The 26733-nt window shown below is 40.0% G+C and overlaps 1 protein-coding gene across 1 annotated transcript; it reads right to left on the reverse strand.

The window, feature by feature from the left end:
• Positions 1–288: 288 nt before the first annotated feature.
• Positions 289–26707, reverse strand: ap2b1 (adaptor related protein complex 2 subunit beta 1). The gene is given in 23 exon segments (XM_046838685.1): positions 289–584; positions 3859–4013; positions 7792–7878; positions 8073–8157; positions 11143–11272; positions 11358–11503; positions 13063–13209; positions 13530–13571; positions 18209–18401; positions 18891–19150; positions 19358–19456; positions 19830–19995; positions 20128–20243; positions 20338–20433; positions 21056–21176; positions 21853–22074; positions 22477–22667; positions 22971–23216; positions 23349–23484; positions 23894–23953; positions 23955–23997; positions 25996–26054; positions 26564–26707. Coding segments are annotated over 22 exon segments (2853 nt in total). The 5' UTR covers positions 26033–26054; positions 26564–26707; the 3' UTR covers positions 289–509.
• Between the last annotated feature and the right edge of the window lie 26 nt (positions 26708–26733).

The following is a 26733-nucleotide window of genomic DNA, read 5'->3' on the forward strand; positions in this document are numbered from 1 at the left end:
TATTTAAAGGCAAAAATACCCCACAAGCACGATTAAACACTGTACTGAACTACTGAATAATGGCCTCATGCTGAAGAAGTCAAGACTTCTTTACATGGCACTGATTCTACCTGAAAACGTGAGAAAACTGAAATCGCCCGACCCATTGAATCATTTCTGTTAAATGGAATAATCGGCATAGAAAGAGCATGGGCAAGTGAATGCCTACCTGGGTAAATATATACCAACACACTCCATTCTAATATATATATATATATATATATATATATATATATATATATATATATATATATATATATATATATATATATATATATATATATGCACCAAGTACAAATCTTTAGCCACGACACTGACATTTTAGAGAAAGCATATGGTTGCTACCAGACACTACAGAGAGCAGGGAAACGATGCAGGTCCTAGAAAAGAGAAACGGGGAAGAGGTGTAGTTTGTTCTTGTACCACAGGAATGATAGGAGGAAAGACTGTTTGGGGTGAGGTTTAGACCTTCAGTTCTTCAGCACGGCGTCATACATCTGGTACACGTACTGAGACACCTCGGGAGCTCTGCACTTCAGGGAGAGCTGTGAGCAGAAAGAATATTAAAAAAAAGGTAGAAAATGATCAGTCAGTGACAATGTTTTCATGATCCGAATTTCGACGTAAAATGCCAGGGTAGAAATTGAAACCTTTGCGATGGTCAAGGGCGCGATTTGTTAACTCGAACTTCTCGTGTCGAACGAACCGTTTGCTTCGCCTTGAATGAAAGGATTAACTAATTAACACGAGTGTAATGAGGAGCGTTTAGTCATGAAAAGCTGTTGTATGCGTATAAATCCTGCTCGCTCTACTGGGTCTACTGCTTCAATGGCAGCGCAATTACACTGTGAGCGAGCTCAGCTGAACGGTCTGTCCGTACCTTGCGCCTTGCAGATGAATAACCTGCCATTCACTTCAGGGAGTCTGAACAAAAGTGCTCGCCTACGGAGCTACACGTCTCTCGCTTGATGCCGTCAATGTAAGGCGTGTTCCTAGTTTACAAAATAAGGTCCAATAAATAAGTCTATGCCTAGAAAAGGTATACAGGCTTGCTATACACACTGTACATTTCAATACATTACTATACATTGCAAATGCTTAATAGTAAAAACTCAAGTATTTAATGGCTATAAATAAGACTGGAGGGGCGTTTTGCTTGGGAATGCTGCTTCATGCCACTGACTGTGTTTTGTCCACAGCCACGCTGACATTAAACAAAAAAAAACAAAAAATCTAATGCCAGGAGAATAAACACATGCTTGTTTGTCTTTCAATCATTGTTTTTGTCTGCTATTTAAAAAAATTGCAGGGAGGGTAAATTGAATGTCCTTTGACCAGCTAGTTTCCGGTATGATGAGCTGCAACAATTGACAAATTTATGCGGATAAAACTGGAACAAAGCACCAAATGTTTGTTCAATGGCCAGTTCAATAGCTCGATTACGTTACAAATGTTGACTTTTAACACGAATAAAGGAAATGATTTCTCCTATGGCATGAAAGACGAAAAAAAAAAAAAGGAAACACTGAATAGGATCCATTTGTTGTATTTCTATCGACGAGGCTGACAATACACTGGTCTAATAAGCTTCCCAGACAAAGAATGAGTCACGTCCACCAACAGAATGTCAATAGGTTGTAGCACCGGGACAGCTATAATTTAACATAAAAGCGAACGGTTTGGTTATTGTCCACACTCCTGAGGTACACCTTTTGCATTTCCTAGCAGAAAAGCAATACCGAATGTCCTCTAGAGTGCAAATCTGTGAGATTTCAACAATCCTAATACAACTGAGGAAGCTTTTGATTGGAGTGCTTTATGACAATCTTATATAAAAATCACGTGTATTAAATCATTTGGACCAGAAGTTGAAATGCACCAGTAACATTGAAACGAAATCATGACACTGGTGACGCCGTCTACTGGCAAAATGTGATCTCAATCCAAACACCTCATGTTTCAGTGTTCCATGCTATAGATCACACTTTTTTACAGCAAATGCATTTTATGTATACATGAACAGGTTTTAGATATTTCAGAATAAAGAGTTCCTTACACATTTTTACGCTTGCACTAAGCGAATCTGAAAGCTGGGCAAAAAAAAATATTTAACCGTTAAAAAGTGGTATAAAAAAAGCAATGGACACAAGATAGAAGTCAGTAAAACCTCGCATAATATTATGCAAATGATCACAATATTTATATTATGTAATTGCACTAGCCAGCCTCAGGGTCTGCTCTATACTTCAATATATATCAAGTACATGGTGATGTCACTAAAACCATTATTTCTGAAAGATCAGGTTCGGTTTTCCGATTACTTCCTGAGTCCCAAAATCCTTGATTTTGTTCCACAGCAAACTGGTTCTGCCTGCTGTAATGTCCGAGTGCAGAGGGGTTTTGCACCAGTCAGGGTATATCTTGCTCCTGGCTATAAAGCTAGCTGGACTGGCCCTGTTATTAATCCAGAGTCTTGCTACACCATATTCCACCAAGATAACTCAAATAAATACAAAAGATGATTTCATTTATTACAGGGAAAAAAGCTCTCCAAAACCAGTCATCAGTTTATGACCACAAGCTCAAAACAATGATCTAAAACACAACAGCATGTCGAATTCTATATGGTTCTGCAAGTCCAGATTTAAAATTGTATCGAGAGCACAAACAGGCCGTTCCTTCTCGAAAACCCTCTGATGTGGCTGAATTATAACAATTCTGGAAGAAAACTGGGCCAAAATTCACGTGTACGAAATGTCAGTTATCGCAAACGTTTGATTGCACAACCAGTTACTAGTTTTGAAAATTACTTTTTCACATAAAAGCAGAAAGATTTGGAATTTTATCCCCTTAATAAATTAGTCAATCTTTAAATTAACTGCATTTTGTATTTACTCAGGTTATCTTTTGTGGAACATTAAAATCTGCTGGATGATCTGAATCATTTAATGCTGACAAATATGCAAAAAAAAAAATTATGAGGGTGGCAAATAATTTTTTCCAGAACACGGTAGATGTGCTACATGTGTACATTCAGCACATTTGTATGGTATAAACCCTAGTCAATAAGAGACATTTAATGTATTTCAATTTTACTAAGTTGTGGTTGGACATGTACTAACACCAAGGAACAGTATGTTCACTTTCATTGTAATGTTCCATCCTTGACGAATGTCCTTCAGTGGAGCTGCTGCAGTAGGTTATATGCCTTATTACTGCAGAGCCAAGGCCACTCTGCCTTCTCTTATTGTGAGATACACAAGAGAATATGAAAAGATACTTCAATGCAATATCTCATGTACTGGACTGCTAATGCTACTGGTTATAATTTACAAAATGTTCAGCAGCCCCTATAGAAAGCCGAAAGCTTAGCTAAGAGACATGTAGAGAACGAGGAATTTTTGTGATGCACTCAGGCAATTAGGTGAAAAGCAGTTTTTACGCTTTAGATCCTTGGCAAAAAAACATAACGCTCTGAAGAGGTGTGGAAAAAAAAATCTTTAAACCTACAATGTCCTGTCAGAGGCCACTTCAGAGGTTAAGAGATCGATTTAAGCTTCCGAGAAAGGCTGGTAATATATTCAGGTCTGCCTACCTTCCTGCACACGCATGGGATTAGGATCGCTAAGTCTTCCAGGAAAGACCCGAGCCCTTTCCTCATAATGTATTTCAGTTGACTTCGCATCTAAACACGACTAGCGGTGCGCTTGTCTGTGACGTTTAGCTTCGTCGCTTCATCGTTTCATTTCGATTTTTTAAATGCTATTTATCACCATCGGCTTCTGCGGTCGTTTGGATCGAGTTACACGAGGTGTTTACCGTGTAGTTGGGGTTGCCAGGTTGGATGCGCAGCTCGGCGAGGATCCAGATGCCGTTAGTGAGTTTCAGAGATTGGTAGAGCATGTCCTGGCCCTCCACGTTCCGTTTGGCGATTGTGTAGATGTTGTTGTTCTGCAGCTTGCCTGACACGGTGTCTGTCGCAGGGCCACACAAACACACAGTCAGTTACACGGTCACACTTTGCTTGGTCACAGGAACTAAATGATGCTAGAATGTCACGCTACACGGCATTAAGGAATGAAACTGTAATCTAATCTTAAATATGAACACTACCCCACATAATATAGGTCGTGTTTTTTTTTTCTCTTTTTTTGCTGACATTTAGCGAACCAGTGACATTTGTTCTTTTCACACTTTAATGTGACTCATCTGTAAAACGCAGACCTTTCTGCCTCAATGTGCGTTATTTTATTTGACTTTGTGAAAGGCTGTGAAATTATACAAATACACCATTAAACACACATTATATAGCATTGAGAAGGGAAACTGTCACACCGATTGTCTGTCATTTACCGTGCTGGGAGATTTATTAGCGATTTACTGATGGAGCGCTGCTTTACTAAATGCTCTAGAGCAATAGAACCTTTTCACACGTCTGACATTTAGAAATTGCCACAGCAGGGAAGACATGACAGCAACCTATTTTCCCATTACCGAGAAAGAGGTCAACTTTGTGGCCTTTGTGGCCAAAGCACTAGAAACCTCAAATCTTGAAAACATCGTCCTTACAGTCAAGCCTGGTGGTGAAAGCATCATATTTCCCGTTAACCTTGATTACTTTGGTGCTACTCTAACTACTGCCGCCTGCCTCCTGACTTGGACGCTGTCACACTCTTTCCGTGTTTTAATACTAGATTTAAGGCTGGATAGGTTTGGAATTATTTGTGGGATATTTTTGCTTAACAGAACCTCGGACTTCATGATGCCGCTCCTTGGGGTTTCTTTACTGTCATTAAACTAACCTAGAGGTCACGTTTTGTAGAAAGGGAGCTAGTTTTACAAACATGATAATGTAAACCAGGGTTTGGCAGGCAACCACTGGGTTGTGGACTGGTACGGAGTCACACAAAAAGATTTATTTTAATTTTATTGACTTCCACAGTCTGTTATATTTTTTAAATTTTCATTCCGTTTATGTCAATTTTCAGCACTGGTTTCAGTCGCAAATTTTGTTTTATGCATCGATCAATAAAGCTTGCAATGATTCTGCATTATTGTGACTATCGTTAAATTTTCATTATAATATATATATATATATAAAAATGTTTGTATCTAATACAGGTTATATACACATTTGCCCAATTTTCTAATTAATCCCCGTAAGTTTCTGTGAACTCCCATAAATTCCTGTAAACACCCTTAAATTCCTGGCAAGAATATGTCCAAAATTCCCCAGATGAAATTCCCATGTACATTTTCCAGAACGTTTCCGCAAATGTTTCCGGCCCTTTGCGGCCATGTTTTCCTACGTTCAGACAACATCTGCAAGTGTTAGAAGGCTCCACATTCTTGTATCAATTCTGGCACACACTATCACACTGAAGGCCTAAACCCTGACAGAGTACTGTAGGGAAGCAGCAGCTGTAAAGGCGAGCTGATGGTCAACAGACTGAGATCAGATGGAGACCTGGCAGGGCGTCAGAATGCATGCGGAGAGGGAGAGAAAGAGAGAGAGAATGACAAGAAGAGGATGATGACACCAAGGGCAATGAAGTAAACGACAAAAAAACACAAAAAAGATACCCCCCCCCACAGATTAGTGTGTCTGAAAAAGGATAGGAAAAAAAAAATAAGGTGATAAAAACTCAGGTGAAAAAAAAAATCTGTACAAACTATTTTGGTGTGTAATTTTTTCCCATAACAGTGGTCCCGGTTTGTTTTATGAATTCATTTTAATTAATGAAATAATGATCCACATTAGGAGGTAAGAAGATACTGACATGTACAATGTACACGGGTACAACCAGATCACATGGTGCGATTGCATTCGCATTACCCATAGCATTGTTTCGATTACACCGTGTTCTTATTGAAGGGACGGAATGAAAGAACGAGAGAGCAATACACAGCTACAGGCTTGATTGCTGAGAAGGAGCAGCAGTTAAATGTAGACAATAAGAAGAAGAACAAAACGATCTTTTCATCTTTTCCGAATTGAATCGCGGTGTACATGTTTTATAAAGACCAACGCATCTGCAGGAGCGAGCGAGTCATACTGAACAGAGGCTGCCTTATAAAAGATAATGACCTGATAAAGAGAAGGCCAGAAGTGCTTTTTTGCAGGCAGAGTGCTCGTTTCAAGTGAGTCACAAATGGAAAGCCGAGGTGTAAAAGGGGAATGCTGACCGTGTATTCCCACTGTGCAAAAGACCACCTGAGAAGTGTGATTTTTCAGGAGGGTCGTAAACGAAGAAGAGATATTCAACAGGCCACGTTTTTCTCACGAACAAGCGAGAAGCAACCGGCGGAGACGACGAGAGTAAAACACCACGTTCTCGCCACAGAGATTTCATCCTGTTGTTTGAAGATCACTTCCACGTTCTAACACCAATGGCAGTGGACGTGATGCATTCAAGGTCAGCGTTACTCAACGCCCATTGATTTTCTCGCAAATAAAGGTACCAAACGTGCTGCTCGGTGGTAGTATCGAGTATTATCAGAGTTTCTGCACGTTTTCTGCACGTTTCACCGAGTCAAATTTATGACTTTTTGAAGACCTTCTTACGACCATTAAAAATGAACATCACACACAAAAACATTGTTAACAACTGGACTTAACCATTTCATTTTATTTTTTTCCAAGCCAAGTATCGCTAAACTTGCACTTCCCCATATCCGAAAAACAAAATCCGTTTTATGTCTGTGGTACAATCAAAGAGAGATTTGCAGCAATACCAGAAAGCTGATTGGCTGTTTCATGTTAATCTCATTTGTAGTCGAAAGACAGGGAATTATATTTGGACTAGAAAAATAAGGACCACAAAAACGTAAGCATTTTCAAGTGCTGCGGGAGCATTTCAATGAGCATTAGAGGTACCGTTACATGGAAATCAGAAAATTAAGACCTGTTTAAAATTATTTAAGCAATTTTAAGACTTTTTGAAGTCTTTTTTTTTTCTAAGACCAAATATTTTTATTTTATACTTCTTTAAGGCTTTTTGAAACCCTGACATTCTTTTGTTGCATCATAAGTATGTATCCTTCACCTTTTATAAACAATTCAAGTTGCATAAATGAACCTTAAAGTATGTACCTTAAGTAGGTGGGTTTGACATTTGAACAATTCCGCTGACATTGAGACTACACGATACACTCAACAACGATTTCCACCCTTGTTTACAAATCTAGAGTAGTCCCTATAATGACTGACAGAAGAATGACAGTCACAAAACTGCTTTCTGAATGAGAAATCACTTTTCCATACAGCTTTGGTGCCATTATATCCGACTGTGCCGATATAATAGCACTCAACTTTCCTGACCCTTTCTACCTTTGAAAACATCCGAGAACCCTTGAGTAAATGTCAAAATATATAACAGGAAATTAACAAACAAGTACAGATTCGAGGCCTAGGAATTCATTATTGAGGCACACGGTTTCTCAATGTTGCCGAATAATAACGTATTAGAGCGCGAGCGTTAATGAATAATTATTTAACCTGTCACTGAGGTCAGTTGTAAGGCATTTTCTGACCTTCAAAAGAACGTGACCGTGCTGTGGTAGAACATACTGTATCTTTTTCCCCTGGAGATGTCATGGGTATCAACAGTCTGTTGTTTTTTTCTCAAACTTAATCCATTGATGAAATGATTTGGTACATGTTCTGCCAGTCCAGAGTAATGAAATCTATGGATCTTTTGAGAACATTTACAGTTTAGTAAAGTAAAGGGGAGCGAAAAAAAGAACGCTTACCTGCGTTTAAGTGGCACTCTTTGATTTGGTACTGCAGCTCGTTCTCATTGGGAATGTCTTTCCACGTGGCTAAGAAGACCTGGCGCTCTGTAGAGACAAAGAAAAAAAACAGAACGAATCCATCTGAACCCCATTACACTTGCTTGTTCAGACAGAGTGCAGGCACAGTGGTTTACTGCTCCTCAGAGGCCACTTGGCTGTCTTGTTTCATTTCAACTTGGCTTGAGTATTGAATGTGGCCAGACCGGCAACAAAGGTGAGGTCCAGGACAAACTTCTTACCCATTTTGCCGTCCTCGACAAAGAAGATGTTGAGCGGAATGAGCACGCTGAAGTAGAAGACGTCGATGTTGTTTTTCACAGCCACCTGCACGAGAAGCGGTTAAATGACAGCTTAGAAGTTGATCATTTTTCATTTGTTCATTTTTTTTGGTTTGTTTAGTTCTGGTCAGCAATGCTATGCGCTTGTACAAGTGTAATAGGTGATATAAGTGCTACGGATGATACCTAACGAGCACCGCGATCCGATTCGGAGTCACGGAATTAATCGCGATTACACTTAAGTAGATTTCGAAACATGTTCGAGGCTTGATCAACAGTGCATAAACAGAAAAACAGACGAATGACATACGCGGACATGGTTTGGTTTGCACGAGTATTTCATTAGGCTGTAATTTTGATAACGTATGTTGTTCACCAAACTCTTTAATCCATAAAGGTAAATGAAGCCATACATACAAATTTTCCCAACACCTTTCATTCGGTGTGCGTTCTTGCGCTCATACCACCGAGATCTCGAATCTCAGCCTGCGTACGTGACGTGAGCAATGTGACAGCTGTCGAGTCCACGAGCCTCGAGTGTGCCTTGGGAATTCCACTGACCTAGCTGTCAACTTTGAGAACTTCTAAAACAGTAAAAACTCCTACCTGAACTTTCTGCTCTTATCTACATTTGTTCAGCAAGATGAAAGTAAAAGCGAATCGATGTGCACACTCAGGACTCTTTCACAAGCTCTTCTTTCCTCTCTGTACCCTCAGGATCCTGTTCTTGCATTAGAGGAGGAGACAGATGTAGTAGTTGCCTGGCAAATTGTGCTTACTGAGATACTTTTCCGCTCACCATGGTATATGAGCTACGGTAGCCTTCCTGTAAACGAGAAATTCCCAGATGATGAGGCATTTCTGAAATGCTGGATGAAAAATCCATTTCACCAACAGAAACCTTGACTTGTGTCTGCATGATTTTATGCACTGCATCGCTCCCACGTGATTGGCTGACTGGAAAAGTGGCACGGATGAGCAGAGGTACAGCAAGTCAGAATATTTACAGCAGTAATACTGCTTGTGGAAATGCTTTGGCTAGTCACTGTAGCACTGTTTGATTAAAGTTGAGCCGAGACGCTTTTATGGCGTAATATTTTTGATCGCGGCCTGGCAGCTTTCAATGAAATATCTATTCAGAAAAAATACTCTGTGTGCAAATGGGAAAAAAAATGTATTAAATAAATAAATATAATGAAAAATCCCTGACGTGTAACCAATCAGTGTAATGATGGCTAATGTCAATCATCCTGTCTGTTCCAGTATTTACAACCTCTAACTGAGGTAATGTGCATTTTTAGTGGTGAGGCTTCACAGAATAGCAAATAGCGCTCGAATTCTATCGAAAATTGCTGACTATACCTAAAAAAAAAAAAAGGGAGGGGAGGAATAATTAAATAAATAAATAAAACTAAATGTTGCAATGAGCCTCGGAGATTATGCTGGAACACGACGCCATTACGCGGTGTTGTCCTGAAGAATTTCTCCTGCAGTGTTTAACACGGGTTTGAAAGTAAAGATTTCAAACGAGTTTGTGTAAAAGATTGCTTTTTCTGGGAATGTGTTTACAGCTACAAGGAGAACGGCGAAAGAATTTTGAAGAGCAAATACGACTTTTAATAAAAGCCTGTGTCTGTGTGATACAGGTTTCTGATTAAGGATTGGGTTAATACTCATTGCTTAAACTATGCCTTTTTTTTTTCCCCCTAACAGAAGTCATTAAAGCATGAATGACTGTGCAAGACGAGGCCATGCTGACAAGCCTGTATTATGGTAGCCAAGTGAGTCATTCTTTTTCCAAGGAACTTGGTAGCACAAAATTAAACGCTTTTTTCGTCTGTGCTTTCGGCGAGTCAAACAAATGAACAAAAGCATCGAAATGAAACCATGCCCTCTCAAGTTAAATGAAATGAAAGCACCTTTCCTGGGCTTTTTTTTCTGTGCATGTGGACTTAATGGAGCAGCAATTGTGTAAATCCTCTGCTGTCAAACTGCAAAGACAATATTATATATATATATATATATATATATATATATATATATATATATATATATATATATATACACATACACCTTAAGTGTTCAAGCTTCTTCAGAAAAGTGTCAACAAAAGCCTGAAATGAAGCAAAATCCATCGAACGGCCATATTGTGACTGTGCCGTAAAAAAAAAAAAAAAAAAAAAAAGAAAGAAAATAATCAATGTCTCTCTATGTGTGAATTCAACAGACTAAATAATAATAAAGCTGCTAGGTTTTTGTCCTGTAATAAAGGACACCTGGAGTCTAAAACTCTGTCTTGGCAGGCTTCTCCGTAGACAGTGGGGGTGTTTTTTTTTATTTTTTCCCCACACGGACCTGCCCTTCCAAACAACCGTCTTATAAACAATCTCCGCTGGAGCTTTGCTCGCTGCAGAATGAACAGGTGCAAGTGTCATTACTTTTAAGTAGGAAAAAAACCAAAATCAAGCATTAGAAGATAAAAAAAAAAAGCGTCAGCAAGGTGACTGTTGGAAAGATGACGTGAAAAACACACGCACACTTGCACAAGCTCACCGGGGAGCTGCTGGAAGAAAGAAATTTCACAGATCATTATGGTGTGGAGGGTAAAGTCGGAGCACACTGTGCACAACCTTCACAGCTGGGTTTTATCACATCAGCTATTCCTCAAGCTGTCAGCACGGGGCTTAGAGCAGAAGACTGTCCAAACCCAGAGGGGGGGCACTGATTTCTGAGCGAATCGCGTCGGAGTGCGATCGGCGAACGTGGCGCTCTCGGCTGATGGATGAGCTTGCGAGGGCTGTCGCCGCCAGTGAGAGCTCGCTACCGTCATGTTTTTTTTAACAGCGTTCATTATAACGATGGGGATTCCGTACAGAACTAATGAATCTTTATGACGGGGGAAAGAGATAATTACATAATCTGGTGTGATTGTTAGAAAAATGTGCTGGATAATTTAGTCGAGAGCTGCAGGGTGAACTAGATATATATTGACGAACACGAAAAAGATACCTCTGACGCTAAAGTGTCCTACCTGGAGGTTGTTCAGGGGGTCCATCTTCATGACGGGTCCGATCGTATTAAGGGGCAGGGAGATGTCGATATTCTGGTTGGGCATCAGAGGTGTGTGCATGGGTAACGGCGTGGTAGGAATCATTCCAAAACTACACAGGAGGAACAGACATTGTATTTATGAGCGAAAGGGAAACCCCTTAAATAAAAAAAATAAATCGAATTATGAGCAGATACCTGTTCTTATTAAACTGGATGGCAAAGTCGGTCATGTGCTGCAGGGCTTTGTTGGTGAACATCATGTCCATGTACATATGGCCCTGGCGGCGGGAGAACGTTCCAGAAATCTCCAAGCCTTTTGCCTTGACTGCTGGTAACCACACCTGAGATAAGAGAAATGCTGTGTTATGGTAGAAGGTTTTCAACTCGGAACAACACATTTCTCTTTACTGTTCGCTCACAGGTTTGTGAGTAAACCCCAAAAAAATCTTAGCGATAGAAATGTGGTATTTAGAAGCATACCAGCAGGTGGCAGTAGTGTGTATTCGGCATCCAAACAGGGAAACTGGAAAAGCTACAACTGTATATATATAAAGCAAGCAGTGTTTCCACTGGCTGCAGTCCTATAACGAAAGCTGACCAACACTTAAAACCCCCCGACATTCCAGCTGTAGTTTAGGCTACAGGTAGTCACGGGGACCAAAACCTGCTAACAAGTGCACTGATTTGAGAGCCTTGTGTTGTTCAATAAATGGTTAAATTTAGCTGCTGTTCTGCATCACATCTTATTAATGAACCGCTTTTATGACAGGAGCGGGAGGAAAAAAAAAAAAAAGAAAAACTGACAGAAATTTCGGCATCATATATCAACCCCCTTGATTTTTAAATATCGGTATCGGCATCAACCAGAAAAAAACCCATATCGGTCGACCCCTACACCAGAATCAATCCTAAAGGATATAATGTTGGAAAAAGGAAATGTTTCTTTTGCGCTTTTCTCTCCTTGTCAACATGCTCGTAAAACCACATCCGGTTATCTATTAATACCGACCCGTGGGAGTATTTTGCGAAAGAATTACGAGCGCGGTAAAGCCGAGCGCATTCCCTGACGCTGCTTCAAGCTCATAATGCTGATAAGACACAAAAAACGTAAAAATCAAAATGTTTGTTCGGTGTACAAAACACTTAAAGTTCTGAACATTTTACTGCTGCAATCCAAGATGGCACTCGCGGGAATCAGACTTCCAGTTTCCTTACTAACCCAGTTCAGTTTCTCAGGAAGTTGTTATTAATGACACTGTGGTTTTCCTCTGAGAGCTGTGCTCCTTTGATATTCACGGGAGTCTCTTAGAATGGCAGAATTCAAATTAAATCGAGCATAAACGCTCAGACCCATGCTGCGAATAAGTATTATCAGATGGAATCATGTTGGATTAGAGATACTACTGTAACTGCTGAATTCTCCATTCTGGTTGGTGAGAAGGTATGTCCTTTCTAAACACAGAAACATATGACTGATGCTGTAAGTATTCTAAGCCTAATAATAAACACATTTTAAAATAATGCTATAAATGAATTCGAAATGCCATTCTCAATAGAATAAAATGGGAATGTGTTACAGCTGGCAAGCTGCAGTGGTACACATTTTTTATATATATATATATATATAAATGGTGACCGCAACTCAAGGTGCTTCACGTCAAGCTGCACCCATTGTTGATATTTCCCCCTATGACAGTGTGCCATTTTTTGTTTTATTCCCCATTTATGCCAAATTCATGCACCTCAGATTTGAGAATATAAAAGATCTCGCATGCTGGTCCCTTTTTGTTTTTTTTTTTTGTTTTTTTTTTTTTAAATAAACCTCAGCTCAAACTCTTTCACACTGATAACTCAGTTTTTGGGTTTGGGTTGTAAAAGATATATGCTCAAGTGCACTTACGGCTTTCGGTGCAATGTAGCCCCCAGTATTAGCGGCCATGCTTGAGGAAAGTTCAAACAGGTCATTAAGGCCGCTGCTGATGGGCGCTGGAGTAGGAGACGGCGCGAACGTGTTGGGAACTGAAGAAGGGATGAAGTTCTGGCCAACCTGAGAAGAGAAAAACCAAAACACACACACACACACAAAATACGTTTTAGCTAAATAAATCACATGCGGTGTTGCACTGTAGTGTAGAGCTGTTTTTAAAAATCACTGTACACAATTAGATTATTACAAACACAAACCCTTCACAATACAGGATACCGCATTATCCAAATACCGCATTATCCAAATAGTTGAAAAGGTTGAGAAGCCGCGCTGCCGTCAAGAGAGCAGATTCACCTCCATGTCCATGATTATATCAACATCAATTATCAACCAATGGGCTCGTTTGTTTTGTTTTAATATCCTTTTAAATAAATACTTACTGCAGGACTGCCTCCAACTCCTCCCCCGATGTCACCTCCAAGCTACAAAACAGAACAGAATCAGACTGGTTTTAATAATATTAGAGGAAGATTGAAAAGGATTAACACAACACTACTACCGCATTCTTCCACAGTCAGCAAATCATAAACCGGAAAAAATCTAAAAACTGTTTATCGCTTCGCTTTTCTAGTTTATTCGTTCGTTTATGTACTTACAGTGGGTTGGAAACGCTGGCTAGAATACCAAACACGAGTAAAAACGACGATCCCTACAAGGAATGCGACTTGTGCACAAAAAAAAAAAAACAGCAACCATCGCAACCGTACGCGTTAATATCGTCCGCTGAAAAAGCCCTAACCTCAGCAGAAAGCCGTTGACTTGGCTGGGTAACTTCATAACTCCATATTATGGCTCCCAACCTTCATAATGCTTAGATTGAGAGGTCCAGGAGGTTTTCACGGAGATGCAGTAAATCAGGTTCGCATTGATGCGAGGTGGGGACGTTTTTCGAGCAGAAAGGAAAGAGCAAATCAGTACCGCTGTTGACTGCGCAAAATAAATCTTGTAGGAGGCTTGTTGCGGCCAGGTGTCTCGTCTAACCGTTTCACATTTCTCACTAGTGGGAATACAATCGCCGACATCTTTATTTGCTCCTTTTTTTTTTGCCCGATGGTAAATAATTGATTACAGTGCCAAGCATACAGGCAATAGTAAAACTAAATAAGATGTTTGGGATACTTTTTTTTTCTCTCTAACAACCATAACACTTAATTCGGATTGACTTGATTAAAAACTTCCGTTGAAAAGGCGTACAGCCCAGTAAAATACGTTTAATGGACAATGGATTCTGACAGGAAGAACATTTTCGTGAATTTTCTCCCGATAATAAAAATCTGTGTTCTACTACTAATAATTCTTATATATTAAGAGGTGTATTTGCTTGACTCTTCCTATAGCCCTGTACAACTATTACAACGCATACTAATATAGGCTAGTCACAGGTTTGGAATAATCCACTCGATATTTCCATAATTCCGAGCAATTAATCGCAGCAAGTGCAGCCAATGAGCATGCAATTAAAATGGCGCTAAGTGGCTTCCAGCAGCTTTTACTCCCGTTTAGCAGTGATGTTTCGGGTGATGTATTGCAGCTGATAAAGGTCCCTGCTTCGCATATGCATTTTCTATACAGTGGGAACAATCAATTTGAATCAAGACTGAAGTTCAATATTATGAATTACCACTCGGAAATACGCCAGTGTTTTTGCTGCCAAATATGGCAGATGAGCAAACACCACAAACATCTGAAACGTGTTTATTTCATCTGAAACCTTTAGAACAGGGGTATTCAATTAAAATTCAAAGAGGTCGAGTTACTAAAATTTTCTCCCAGCAAAGGTCCGGATCTTATGTTGTCACTTAAAATAGTGTACCCTCATGTTAATAAAATCAATAACGCACATACATTTCTATATAATTTATTGTTAAATTTCAAGTGTTTTCAAAGTACTATGCTTTTAACATACCGAAAAGTCTGAACTTGTATGGCACTTGAATGGAAAACAATACTGTAGTTGTCTTTACTACATGTCAAGTAACAGACACTGAAATTATTCTGAATAAAATAAATAAAAAGTGCAAACACAGCTTTGAGCAGCCTGAACTTAGGGCCTATTTCAAGTAATGTAAAACATTCAAAATCTTTTGAATAAAATAAAAGTGCTTTTAATCTTCAAGAAAAAAAATAAACAAAAGACATTTGAGCTGCCACCTTTTTAAAACATGAACTACATTTTAAATAAAATAACACAGGAAACTTAGGCGAATGCCTTTTTGTTTACCGTCAAGTAAAGTTTCTGCAGCCGCATTTAAGCACTCCTTTACAACTGTCACATCGCTGAATGCTTTCTTGTGTTGCGCCAAAATCCACGCGATCTTTAACGAACACTCATTTGCACGTTGCTGCCCTGTAAATGCATGCGTGATGACACGAGTAGACCTGTCATACTGTGCTTTCAATTCGATAATTTTACTTGCCCTCACTGCGGACTTCTGCGGGTACATTTCCTCAAACGACCCGTGTTTGGTCTCATAGTGACGCTTAACGTTGCCACTTTTTATTAACGCCACATTTTCACAGCATATGAGACACAAAGGTTTAGAACTGGCTGCAGGCAGAATAAACATGTATTTGTCCGTCCATTCAAAGTTCGGTTTTCAGCATCTACTTTTTTTAATTTTTGAGCAAGCCATTTTCTCTCATCTCCTCTCTATCTCTCTCTCACACTCGCTGTTGCTGAAAGGTAAACAATCGATTTGATTGGCTTGGCTATTGATGACGCTCCTGTCGTAATTACTAGATTAGCTGCGCATGAACAAATGATTTATATTTTTATTAATATCAAAGATTTTAACGGGTCCGGGCAGACTCGTCACTCGGTCCGGACCCGGACCGCGGTCCGCCATTTGATGATGCCCGCTTTAGAAATATCTGGCTTTGCTTGGAAGTCCTACCTCCTACAGGTGATTAGTATTCTCTACTCTCATGATCTTAACAGATTTTTTCCCACCACATTTTTCGCTCTCCAGAAGAGAACAACGGTGTGCATGTGACACTGACCCAACAAACTGACCCTGTATATTTTCAGAAGTATTGGGACACCTGACTTTTGAAGCCTTATATGGTTATTATATGGTCAACACAAAGTTAAAGAAATGCAATTGTATTGGATGTGTTTGGATGCTGAGCTCTGACCTCAACCCTACGGAACACCTTTTGAGATGAATTGAAGCACAGACTGCCCCCAGGCCTCCTCGCATGATCCACATCAGTAGCTGACTTTACTAACACCCTTGTGGCTGACTGAGTACAAATCTCCAAAGCACACTCCAAAATCTAGTGGAACATCTTCCCAGTAGAATGTAGGCTTTTACAACAGCAAACAGAATTAAAGGGAAATTTAGGGGTCAAGTGTCCATAAAATATTGTACATAATGTATATATAAAAATTGACAACCTGACTTTTCCTTTTAACCTTTTAAGCAGCAACCTCATCATTATTGTGCCTTTTAGACCATCACAAGCTCTAATGGTTTCCTTTGAGCTGCTGATATGCTGATAAGCCAAAGACCTTCATTCTTCCCTTATGAACTCTTAATGAGAGGAGAATCTTTTAAGGCAGTAGGGGAGAAACGGTAGCTTTAAAAAATAAAAAAAAAAAAAAGAACGAGACGAAGGATTTGACACTTAAGCTCTTTAATGAGCCTGGGATCGCGCTTGGATATGAAAAAGGGCGAATGTGAATATCAAATGTCGTTCGAGGTGAGTTGCTGACTTTGAGCCCCAGGACGATGAGAGCCACGTCGGAATTGATTAGTCTTGATTGCCGTGCAGCGTCTACGGTCATGGAGCTTGATGTTTGTACCTCGGGTCAGAAGAGGCACGTCTCGTTTTGAGCCGTGTCTGCGCCAATGCATTTCGGCAACGGTTACCGGGTCTAATACTTTTACCTCCCTATACCAGGCGTCAGAGATTCATTCAATAGACTAACGGTCAAACCAGACACGACGGATCAATAAGGACAGAACGACATTTTGCTGCAAATTGTCCTTATTTACCAGCACTTCAAGTTACTCACATGACAATGGCCCACTTGAACCAAGCAATTTTTTTTTTAATGCTAACTGTTTTCTTTTTCATTTTGTTACTTGGATTGTTAATATTGCAAATGGGCAGAAAATCTCTGGTAAATTTCTGGGAACTTCATCCAGGGAATTTTAAAAACTCACCAAGAATTTATGGGACTTAATTAGATTAGATTTTTTTTGCACAATAGCTCACACACCTCACAAGAAAGTATTCAACAATTTTGTGTAATAATTACATGATTTCGTGTGCAGGATTCAAGAAATGATCTGTATGTTTTGGAGGAATGAACAGTGAGTGTAGGGGGCGTGGCCTCAGTAGCCCTGCAGTAAGTGTGCTGTGTGCATGTGATGGATGAATGCGCAGGGTTGAAATTGAATTAAATCTGGTTATTTAAATCAAGATTATGCTGCAAGAACCACACTTTAGTTTCCCTGTTATAGACTTGCCTGCAATTTTGTAAATTCCCAGTTCATTCTCATTAATGGCCATATATTCCCGTTAATTCATTCCCATTAGAAGTTTCAAGTCTTAAAAATTCTGGAGTTTTGCAACCCTGTTTATAATCATATTTTGACAACCGAAACAGCTCAAAAAGAAACCTCAGAAACCACTTTCGGACCAATCAGCAGCCAAGAATTCAGTAGTGCATTACTGAAGCGCCTACTTGAGCATTACTTTAAACAAAAACAAACACTTGAGATACAAAAATAAAGTAGCTTAATGTATTCCTTAAAAATGATGCCAATATAAAAAAAAATCCCACTTTTTTTATATTAAGCACAAACCCCTGAGATCTAAAACGTCAGTCTCCTTGCTAAGGGCAATGTTTCATTCTATTTCCATTATGAAGAAACCTCTGGGGAGTCATGTGACCATGGTAATAAACATCACAATGTGGTAATCTCTTGCATACTGAGATGCAGGTGAAGGTGGGTCAAGCTCAACAAGTTCATCATCTCTATTGTCCGCAAGCGAGAGAAAACCATGAACAAAAAAAAAATATTTATGTAAAGATATAAAAGGTGCTCACCAGACTGTCGAGCCCACCTCCTAGAAGGTCTACGGCTCCCATTTGCATGGACGAGACTTGCGGCACGTTGACTGGAGGACCCAGGTCGAGGTTAAGAAGGTCACCCAGGAGATCTCCTTGAGATGGAATAACCTGAGGTTGGTCGATAGCTGAAGCCAGTCCGCTGCTAACGGGGCTCTCACCGGTGTCGATGCTAATGCAGAAGAGAAAATACAATAACACAGAGGGATCAGATTTCTCAGCTGTTTATTCATCGACCAAGTTGCTGCAGTCAATCAGGGTGACCTTTTCACAGCAAAGTTGACAGAAGCAGATTCAGGAGCCTTTTTTTTTTTTTTTTTTTTTACACAAAGATGATATGTATAATAACTCCTTTAGAAGGGCCATATTTTTGAAAAATAATGCCCAGGTTCACGTCTCACTCAAAATCGCTATATTAGACATTGAACTATATTGTACAGTACATTTTATTGTTGTTTTTTTTTTAACATTAAATGTAAAATTGCATTAGTTAAATAGAATACTGAGTAACGTTTCCTATTTATTTATTTTTAAATATTTAAATCATAAATGAAAGGAACCCTGGCAACATTAATTAGATGATATTTACTGCAGCGTTTATTTTCTCACTCGCACCACTAAGCGATTATTTTAAAACCGCACCGGTTTAATTTCCCTTTACCTGCCGTGCTGGATGGGCAGGTGCTTGCGGTGGATGCCATGACTGCCCTCGACGAAAGCGTTCGGCGGCTTGTGGTAGACGGAGGCCAAGGAGCCGATGTGGCAAATGAGTTCGTCAAGCAGCGTGGGCTCGATCAGGTCGGTCTCCTCCGAGATCAGCGGCTTCTCGGACAGCACCACCTCTTTGGCGGTCACCGGGTCAGTGGAGAGCAGACGCCAATAGATGTAGCCACGATCTCGCAAGTCAGGGTTATCGGAGTCCTGTGGTAAGATAGAAGAGATACCAGCAGGTTTTACAGTCTGGAGTACAAATAGCAGGCTGCTAGCGAGAAATCAGTGTGAGATGACTAACTTTGGAAATCAAACAGTGGTCGTAATACTAATCAAAGCCGTGCCATTAAAGCGCTCAATTTGCAAAGAATTAAAACATTTGAAAATGCATAGCGTTGGTTGTAAAATGAATCTCACCTGAGTGGCCAGGCTGAGAACTTGCTGCACCAGTTCCTGTGTCTCTGAAGGCTTCTTCAGGAACAGCTTCACTATGGCTGTCAGCAAGGTGAGCTGAACCTGCAGGTAAACAGTATGACATCGGTACACACCGACTGAACCATTTTTCTTTTAAAGACAATACAGTCAACCCCCGATAATTCGCAATCTGGAGAATTCGTTGGTTCTCATTTGGATCCTAACTAACAGCAAGATGAGGATTATCTTATAATTTGTGGGAATTGGAAGCGGGACCGATGTTCAGTTAGGAATAACATTTTGAACTGTTTTCCCGAACACACATTATAGTATTAAAGTGACAATGTCTGGATGAATTCACTACGGTACCATAGGGGCTGCGGCAGTACCGGGGGACCAATGTGCATCATGCCACACTTTGCTTTGGGAGAAACTGTACATTTTATACTCTTGGCACCATTAATTCGATTCAGACCTGAGTGCTTTCATCGTGGAAGCCCTCGAGGAAGCTTTCCAAAAGCTCATCGGCGTTGTCGATTCTCTCTGCGTATTCGCCCACGATCCAAATCATCGCAGCGCGTGCGTCCGGCTCGTCCAGGGAGTCCAGATTCTCGCACAGAGTGGCGATGATGCTCTCGTACCTTTATAAATCACAGAATTCAAAGAAATTTGAATCTTTTCCGAACTTTACACATTAGAAATAACAGAGCAGAACAGAGAGAGAGAGAGAGAGAGAGAGAGAGAGAGAGAGAGAGAGAGAGAGAGAGACTGACTTGTTAGGGTACTTGCGGAAGATGTCTCGGATCACCACGATGGCCTCCTGCACAACGTAGTTCACCTTTGTCTGGATGAGGTCCAGCAGGGTGCTCACACAGCGCTCAGCTGATTGCTTAAGTGTACAAAGATGATTATTTTATTTTTATATAATTGAGCATTCAAATCTTTCATAGCGATTAATGATTAAAAGCATTAGTAGAACATACCTCTACTTTTATAGCGCAGCGCCCGATGGCACGGACTGCTTTGCGTACGAAGTCCACATCCACCTCGGTGGCGTACTCCTTCAGCTCAGCCAGCACCTTGGAGCAAAAAACGTATTTATTCCTCCTACACTAATTAACGTTTACCAAAAACTGACCGTTTTTATATCTAATGCCATTATCTGTTTCACATTTGAATGTTTTACATTCCTGCACAACCCTGATCAAGATTACAGTTTTCTTTTATTTTCAAATTGATCAATAAGAGCAGCTGTACTTCAAACTGCAACAGATTGTGTTCAAAACTCATTGTGTTGGCAAAAACTGCTAGATGAGCGACTGGTTTTTACATCAGGGAGAAAAAATGTTTACTGTTGTTTTACCGAGCCTGCGCTGCAATTCAGAGTTTACTCCACTGACAACAGACATGTCTGAGCATGCCTACGCTTTACACAGGGATTTTTCTGGCAGCTCTTAAACAGACTGCAGCTCAGATGGAGAAGCTGTTACATGAGCTCCCCTTTGGGTTTTGTGCGGAAGTGCAGAGACAAAACAATACATTAAACTAAATGCAATTAAAACAATAATAATAATTAAAAAAAAAAACCACAAATAATTACTATGGATGTGCTGAACCGTCACTACTCATAGGATTTGTAAAAAATCAATAATAAAAAATAAAAAAAAATACAGGGTAACAGGGTGCTTGAGGTGGTCGTACCTGGGCGATGTTGGCCTGAGACGCCAGTCGGATCATGATGTCCAGTTTCTCCAGTTTGACGTAGATGGGATCGTTGTATTTCACAAAGAAGACTTTGATCTCCTGCTTCAGGATCTCGGGTCTGGCATAAACAGCAGAAGTGCCACGGTTTTAATAGCACTGAACTGGATAGTGATTTCTCTATTCTACTTAATGTGATTCAAATCTTATTCATCAATTCATCTGATCCCTAAACCCTTAAATCACCGCAAAATTGAAAATCATATAATATGACAGAACAAAAAGCCACTATTAGATAAATTTGGCCTGAACATGTTAAAAAATTGTCAGAATAAAAATATATATATAAGCTGCGCCCCACTTTCGTTAAAAACGATCCTCTTAAAAAAAAAAAAAAAAAAAAGGCAATTCTTGATCTCTTTTGCATCAAAAATAATTATGACGCACTCAAAATGTATTCTTAACATATGCTTTATTCTTTAAGACGATAAGGATATAACGGATTTAATTTAAACAGAATTTCAGATTTTAAGCCCTCTAAAGTGCTATAAAAGATGCGGTATAATGTAATACTGCCACCTAGTGGCATCACTTTTTTTTATCCCAAAAAAGCTGTAAAATATTACTTATTTACTATTACTTAAAAAAAAAAATTATATCATGACCTGACTTTAATATCACAACCAGCATTAAGTCAGTAGATGAAGTTTTGCATCAATGCATTGTGGCTGTCAAGAAAACATAACATCACATTTCTGAGCCCTATGGTATACGTGTGTGGAGAATGTCACTCTGACCTCTTTTGCACGATGAGGTTGATGTTCCTGAGGGCCACGTACTGGACCTCAGGCTCTCCGGAGAGCAGCGTCACAAGAGGAGGAGAGAGCTTCTTCAGCAGGGTGTTGTAATAATCCGAGTCCTTCGGCAGCAGCTCCAAGAACTTCATCAGGACCTTGACAGCCGACAGCACGACAGCCGAGTTGGCATGCGAGAGACGAGGGGTCACGCGCTCGCAGATGCTGAAGCGACCGGGGGAAAAAATGGAAGGTCGAATGCTTGGAAATGCGAGACTGACGACAATAACAAGCTTGCAGCTTGTTTTTCTTACAAGAAAACGGTTCTCACAGTGTGACTAACATGCTTGAGTGATGCAACGATTAAATAAAGACTTATCAGATTAAACCATAATAATACCATAAAATATTGACCAAAGTCAATAAATTCAATGCTAAATAAAAGTCCCTACTGAGGACTTATCTGGACATCAGGCTGTAATGAATGGAAAATGAGTGTGAATGTTCATTCTGTGCCTTTCTCAGGCTATAAATCATTACTGTCATTGTTCTCTACGCTTGCCCAGAAGCTGACCGTGGCATTTTGGTATATTTATTTGTCTCCTGGTCCCTGGTCTGTTCTCTTACCTCTGGGCTTCCCGCTCATCTTTGGGGTTGTAGTTGGACAAGCAGTCGAGGATGAAGATCTGTCCCCACTCAGTGCACTCGTTCAGGGCCGTGAGCAGCTTGTTGATGTTCTGAGGGTTCAGGTCCAGCAGGTTGCTGTTGGGGTGAGACTCGCTGATCTCCGACAGAGCTGCCACGGCATTGGCCACGACCTGGAGAGGGAAGACGTCAAAAAGCATAAGACATGAAGCTATCATTTCTTTCATTTGTTGGTCTAATGATTATTTAGTCATGTGGCGCAAAAGAGAGGGATTAGAGTTTTACATCCTCGACTTTTCATCAGGTGGGAAACCTGATGCATATGAAAAAAGAAATTAATGAAAAAGAGAAAAAAACAAAAGAAAGTAAAAAAGAAAGAAAAATGAGGCAAGGGAAATGAAACTCAAAAATGCATACAGAAAAGAATAAGAAAAGAACAAAAAATATGTTAATAGTAAACTGGCACAATTACACACCATAGGGTTGGAGTCAGCAATCAGGTCTCTGAGGGAATCCAGAAATCCCTGATCCTCAACCATCTGCGCGTTGATGTCATGCAGTTTGGCCACGCACACCGCCGCCGTCTTTCTCACATACGGGTCCTCGTCTTTTAGACACTTTCTCAGAGGCTCACACAGGTACTCTGTGATCTTGTCCACACGGATGCAGCCCATAGTGCGCACGGCCAGGGCACGGATCAGAGGGTTAGGGTCTTCACAGTCCTGAGACAGGAACGTATATGTGAAATTAAATATGGATTACAATTCCCAGGAAATCGTCCACGCTTCTCCTACTGATCATTTGAAATAAAAGTCACATCGTTGTCACAATTTGCTTCTGTAAAAGGAGATTACCTTCACAAAACTGTTGACCGCCATGATGGCCATGTCAGGCTGACTCTTGGCGTAGTTCATCAGGTACAGATACACCAGCTTCTTTAGCTCCAGGTTATCAGTCTGCATGCAGTTCACCACATCAGGGAACAAAGAGCTGAAGAGAAGATATTCACATAATCACCTCATGATCATCAACAACAAGACCAATACAAGTTTGTCATTATCGAATTGTGTATCACAAATCTAATTAGTGTGGAACGACTAAGACAAATTAACACACAAAAATAAAAAAATGAACTGCAAAATATACATTTCTAATTACATTTCGAATCAGTTGCTTGTATAAACATAGTGTACTTATAGATCGCCAAAATCTAATTTATTTACAAAAATATAAGATTTACACTGAATGTACTATAAACGTAGACCAGATACTAAATTTAGCAAACGACTAGACAAAGCAGCAACAAAAGGTCAAGCCGTAGCTGCAACAGAATGGGTTTGGCCTTGCACCTGATCCTTAACCTCAGGCAAAGAAACAACATACAATAAAACAATCATACCTCACATCCTTGCCTACGGTCATGGCCGCAATGACCTTCTTCACTGCTTCCTTCCTCTTTCTTTTTCTCATTGTTCAGCTCGGCTTTCAGTTCAAATATCTCTCCTGGAAGAAATGGCATGGGTGAAACCCCTTTACATAGAACAGTTTGCCCCCAACAGCATATTATGACACTGACTGGATAGAATAGCTTAAGTAGTGATCTATAGATACAATTAATTTAAAATATGTGGGCCCCCCCCCCGAGTGATGATCTCAAGATCAGTCATGATATCAAATCTGTTTTTCCACCAATTATGTGACCAACACAAATTCTGAACGTCTTAATAGTTTAATAAAGTCGAAGTACTACTTTTTGTAAATAATTCATAGAGGTACAAACATCGTCATCCAAAGAACACCTGACCACGTTTCGTCAGTCAGACATGAGATAAAACTCATAAAAAAATGGTTTTGCTCCAAAACATGACTACGCTACTTTCACAACACTTAATAGATACAGAGTTTGTCTTCAAGTTTGAATTACCTAGATAAATAGATTATATGATTTTAATATTTGACAATGCTGATTTGTTTAAACCAGAGGCAAAAAACCCTGAGATAGTACAGAGGGCAACATTGCTACTTTACAACACTGCCATTTTCTGACCAAGCTTGACTCAATGAATGCACAGCACTAATGGAGAGATGGAAGCTTATTGGACATTGGACTTCTGATCAGAAGATCATAACTTCAAATCCAGTTACCACCAAGCTGCCACTTCTTGAGCAGGCCCTTAACTCTCAACTGCTAAGCTGTATAAATAAAATAACTAAATCGCTGTGGAAAAAGGGCATCTACTAAATGTAAAAAGTAAGAGCTTGGTTTTATTCCAAGGCTTTGAATAGTGAAGCCTGGTGGTGATAACATCATGCTCTGAAGATGCGAGCAATCAGCCATGATGGCAACTACAATTTAAAAAAAATGTTTTCTATCTATCTATTTCTCTCTCTTTCTCTCTCTCTCTCTTCTATACCCACTGCATTGACAAATTTATTATACGCGTCTTACTCTTTCCGTTGACGTATTTCAGAGTATGCGCCGATTTTGGCTGAATTTATTTGGAAAGTGCCCCATGATAAGCGGAAAACGTACTTCTTGTTTTGTCTCTTATCTGTATCTGAGGATGCCTCATCACCCTGCTCATTCTGCTTCTCTAAAAAGAAAATGACTATATACTCATATATACTACTGGACAGCAGGACTTGCAGGGGTAGCTCCATAGGCAAGATGTTGAACTTCTGAGCAGAAGATCATAAGCTCAAATCTCAGCTCCACCAAGCTTCAAGGTCCTGAACCCTCAATTGCTCAGTTGTATAAATAAAATAACCTTCACTCAGGATAAGAGTGACTACCAAATGCTGGAATTGTAAGAGCTTGGTTTTATTACAGAGCTTTAACTGTTGAAGCATGGTGGTGGCAATATTGTGCTATGTGGATGCTCGTCATCAGACAGAATAGCAATTTCAACTCTACCAAAAACTGCCATTTTAATAAGTTTATATATTTATATACACAGTCTCCCAGACAGTCGACGGACCCTATGCGGTCTCCCGGACAGTCGACGGACCCTATGCGGTCTCCCGGACAGTCGACGGACCCTATGCGGTCTCCCGGACAGTCGACTGACCCTATGCGGTCTCCCGGACAGTCGACTGACCCTATGCGGTCTCCCGGACAGTCGACTGACCCTATGCGGTCTCCCGGACAGTCGACTGACCCTATGCGGTCTCCCGGACAGTCGACAGACTCTATACAGTCTACCGGACAGTCGACAGACTCTATACAGTCTCCTGGACAGTCTACCCACTCTATACAGTCTCCTGGACAGTCTACCCACTCTATACAGTCTCCTGGACAGTCTACAGACTCTATACAGTCTCCTGAACAGCAGACCTTCAAACCATCAAAGGAAAGAGAAAGAGCTGTCCCTTGCAATCGCAAACTTACACTAACGCATTTTGTAATAAAATATTGAACGACAAGGGTTCTTTCAGCAAATTCTTCTTTCTTTTTGCGTCTAGGTAAAGATTTTGTCTAATTTCCAGAGATGTTTGCATTACCTTTTTTGTTTGTGGTGAAGTACTTGGAGTCGGTCATTCTGAGTGGTTGTGTAGGTCAGCTAGGGGGAAAAGGGTATATAAATAAAATTCTGAATATAATATAAATAATTACACACACACACACACACACACACACACACACACACCCTTATTTGCATATTATATTGGTACACGCTGCAATTGCAAAACAAATTTAAACCTAAATATCCAATAATATGATCTTTTTGGTTTATTATATATATAAAAGTCAGTAATGTAAATCGTGTTTCTTTTTTTTATACAACCGATATATAACCGACCCGGCTAGCAACAATAGCAATGTCAACCAGATAACAGTCCAATTTTCCTATTCACAGTCCCAATAACGTGCAGAGTTTGTGTACAAGAAAAATGTTTTTCTTTTTCTTTTAAAAATGGTATTTGCAATTCTATTCTTTTTACGAGTTACATGGCTAACCCGTCCTGCCAAACCGAGCTAAAAGAGCTGCTAGCCATAAAGCTAACCTATCGACTCAATACTAATTACACAGTTCAACAGAGTGATCTCATTCACACACACAGATCTCACCTCAACAATATCAATCAGCGAGATGGAAACTACTAAATGATTTCCTAATTTTATCCCGATAGGTTGGAGTGGACGTAAGATTTTTTTTGCCCGTTTTCCGGCCACAGCTGTAAATGGAAAAGATGGAGCGCCTCCCGGAAAAACCAAAAATGCACCCGGAACTGAGTTTG

This window comes from Silurus meridionalis, chromosome 25 (assembly GCF_014805685.1).
Source record: "Silurus meridionalis isolate SWU-2019-XX chromosome 25, ASM1480568v1, whole genome shotgun sequence".
NCBI lineage: Eukaryota > Metazoa > Chordata > Actinopteri > Siluriformes > Siluridae > Silurus > Silurus meridionalis.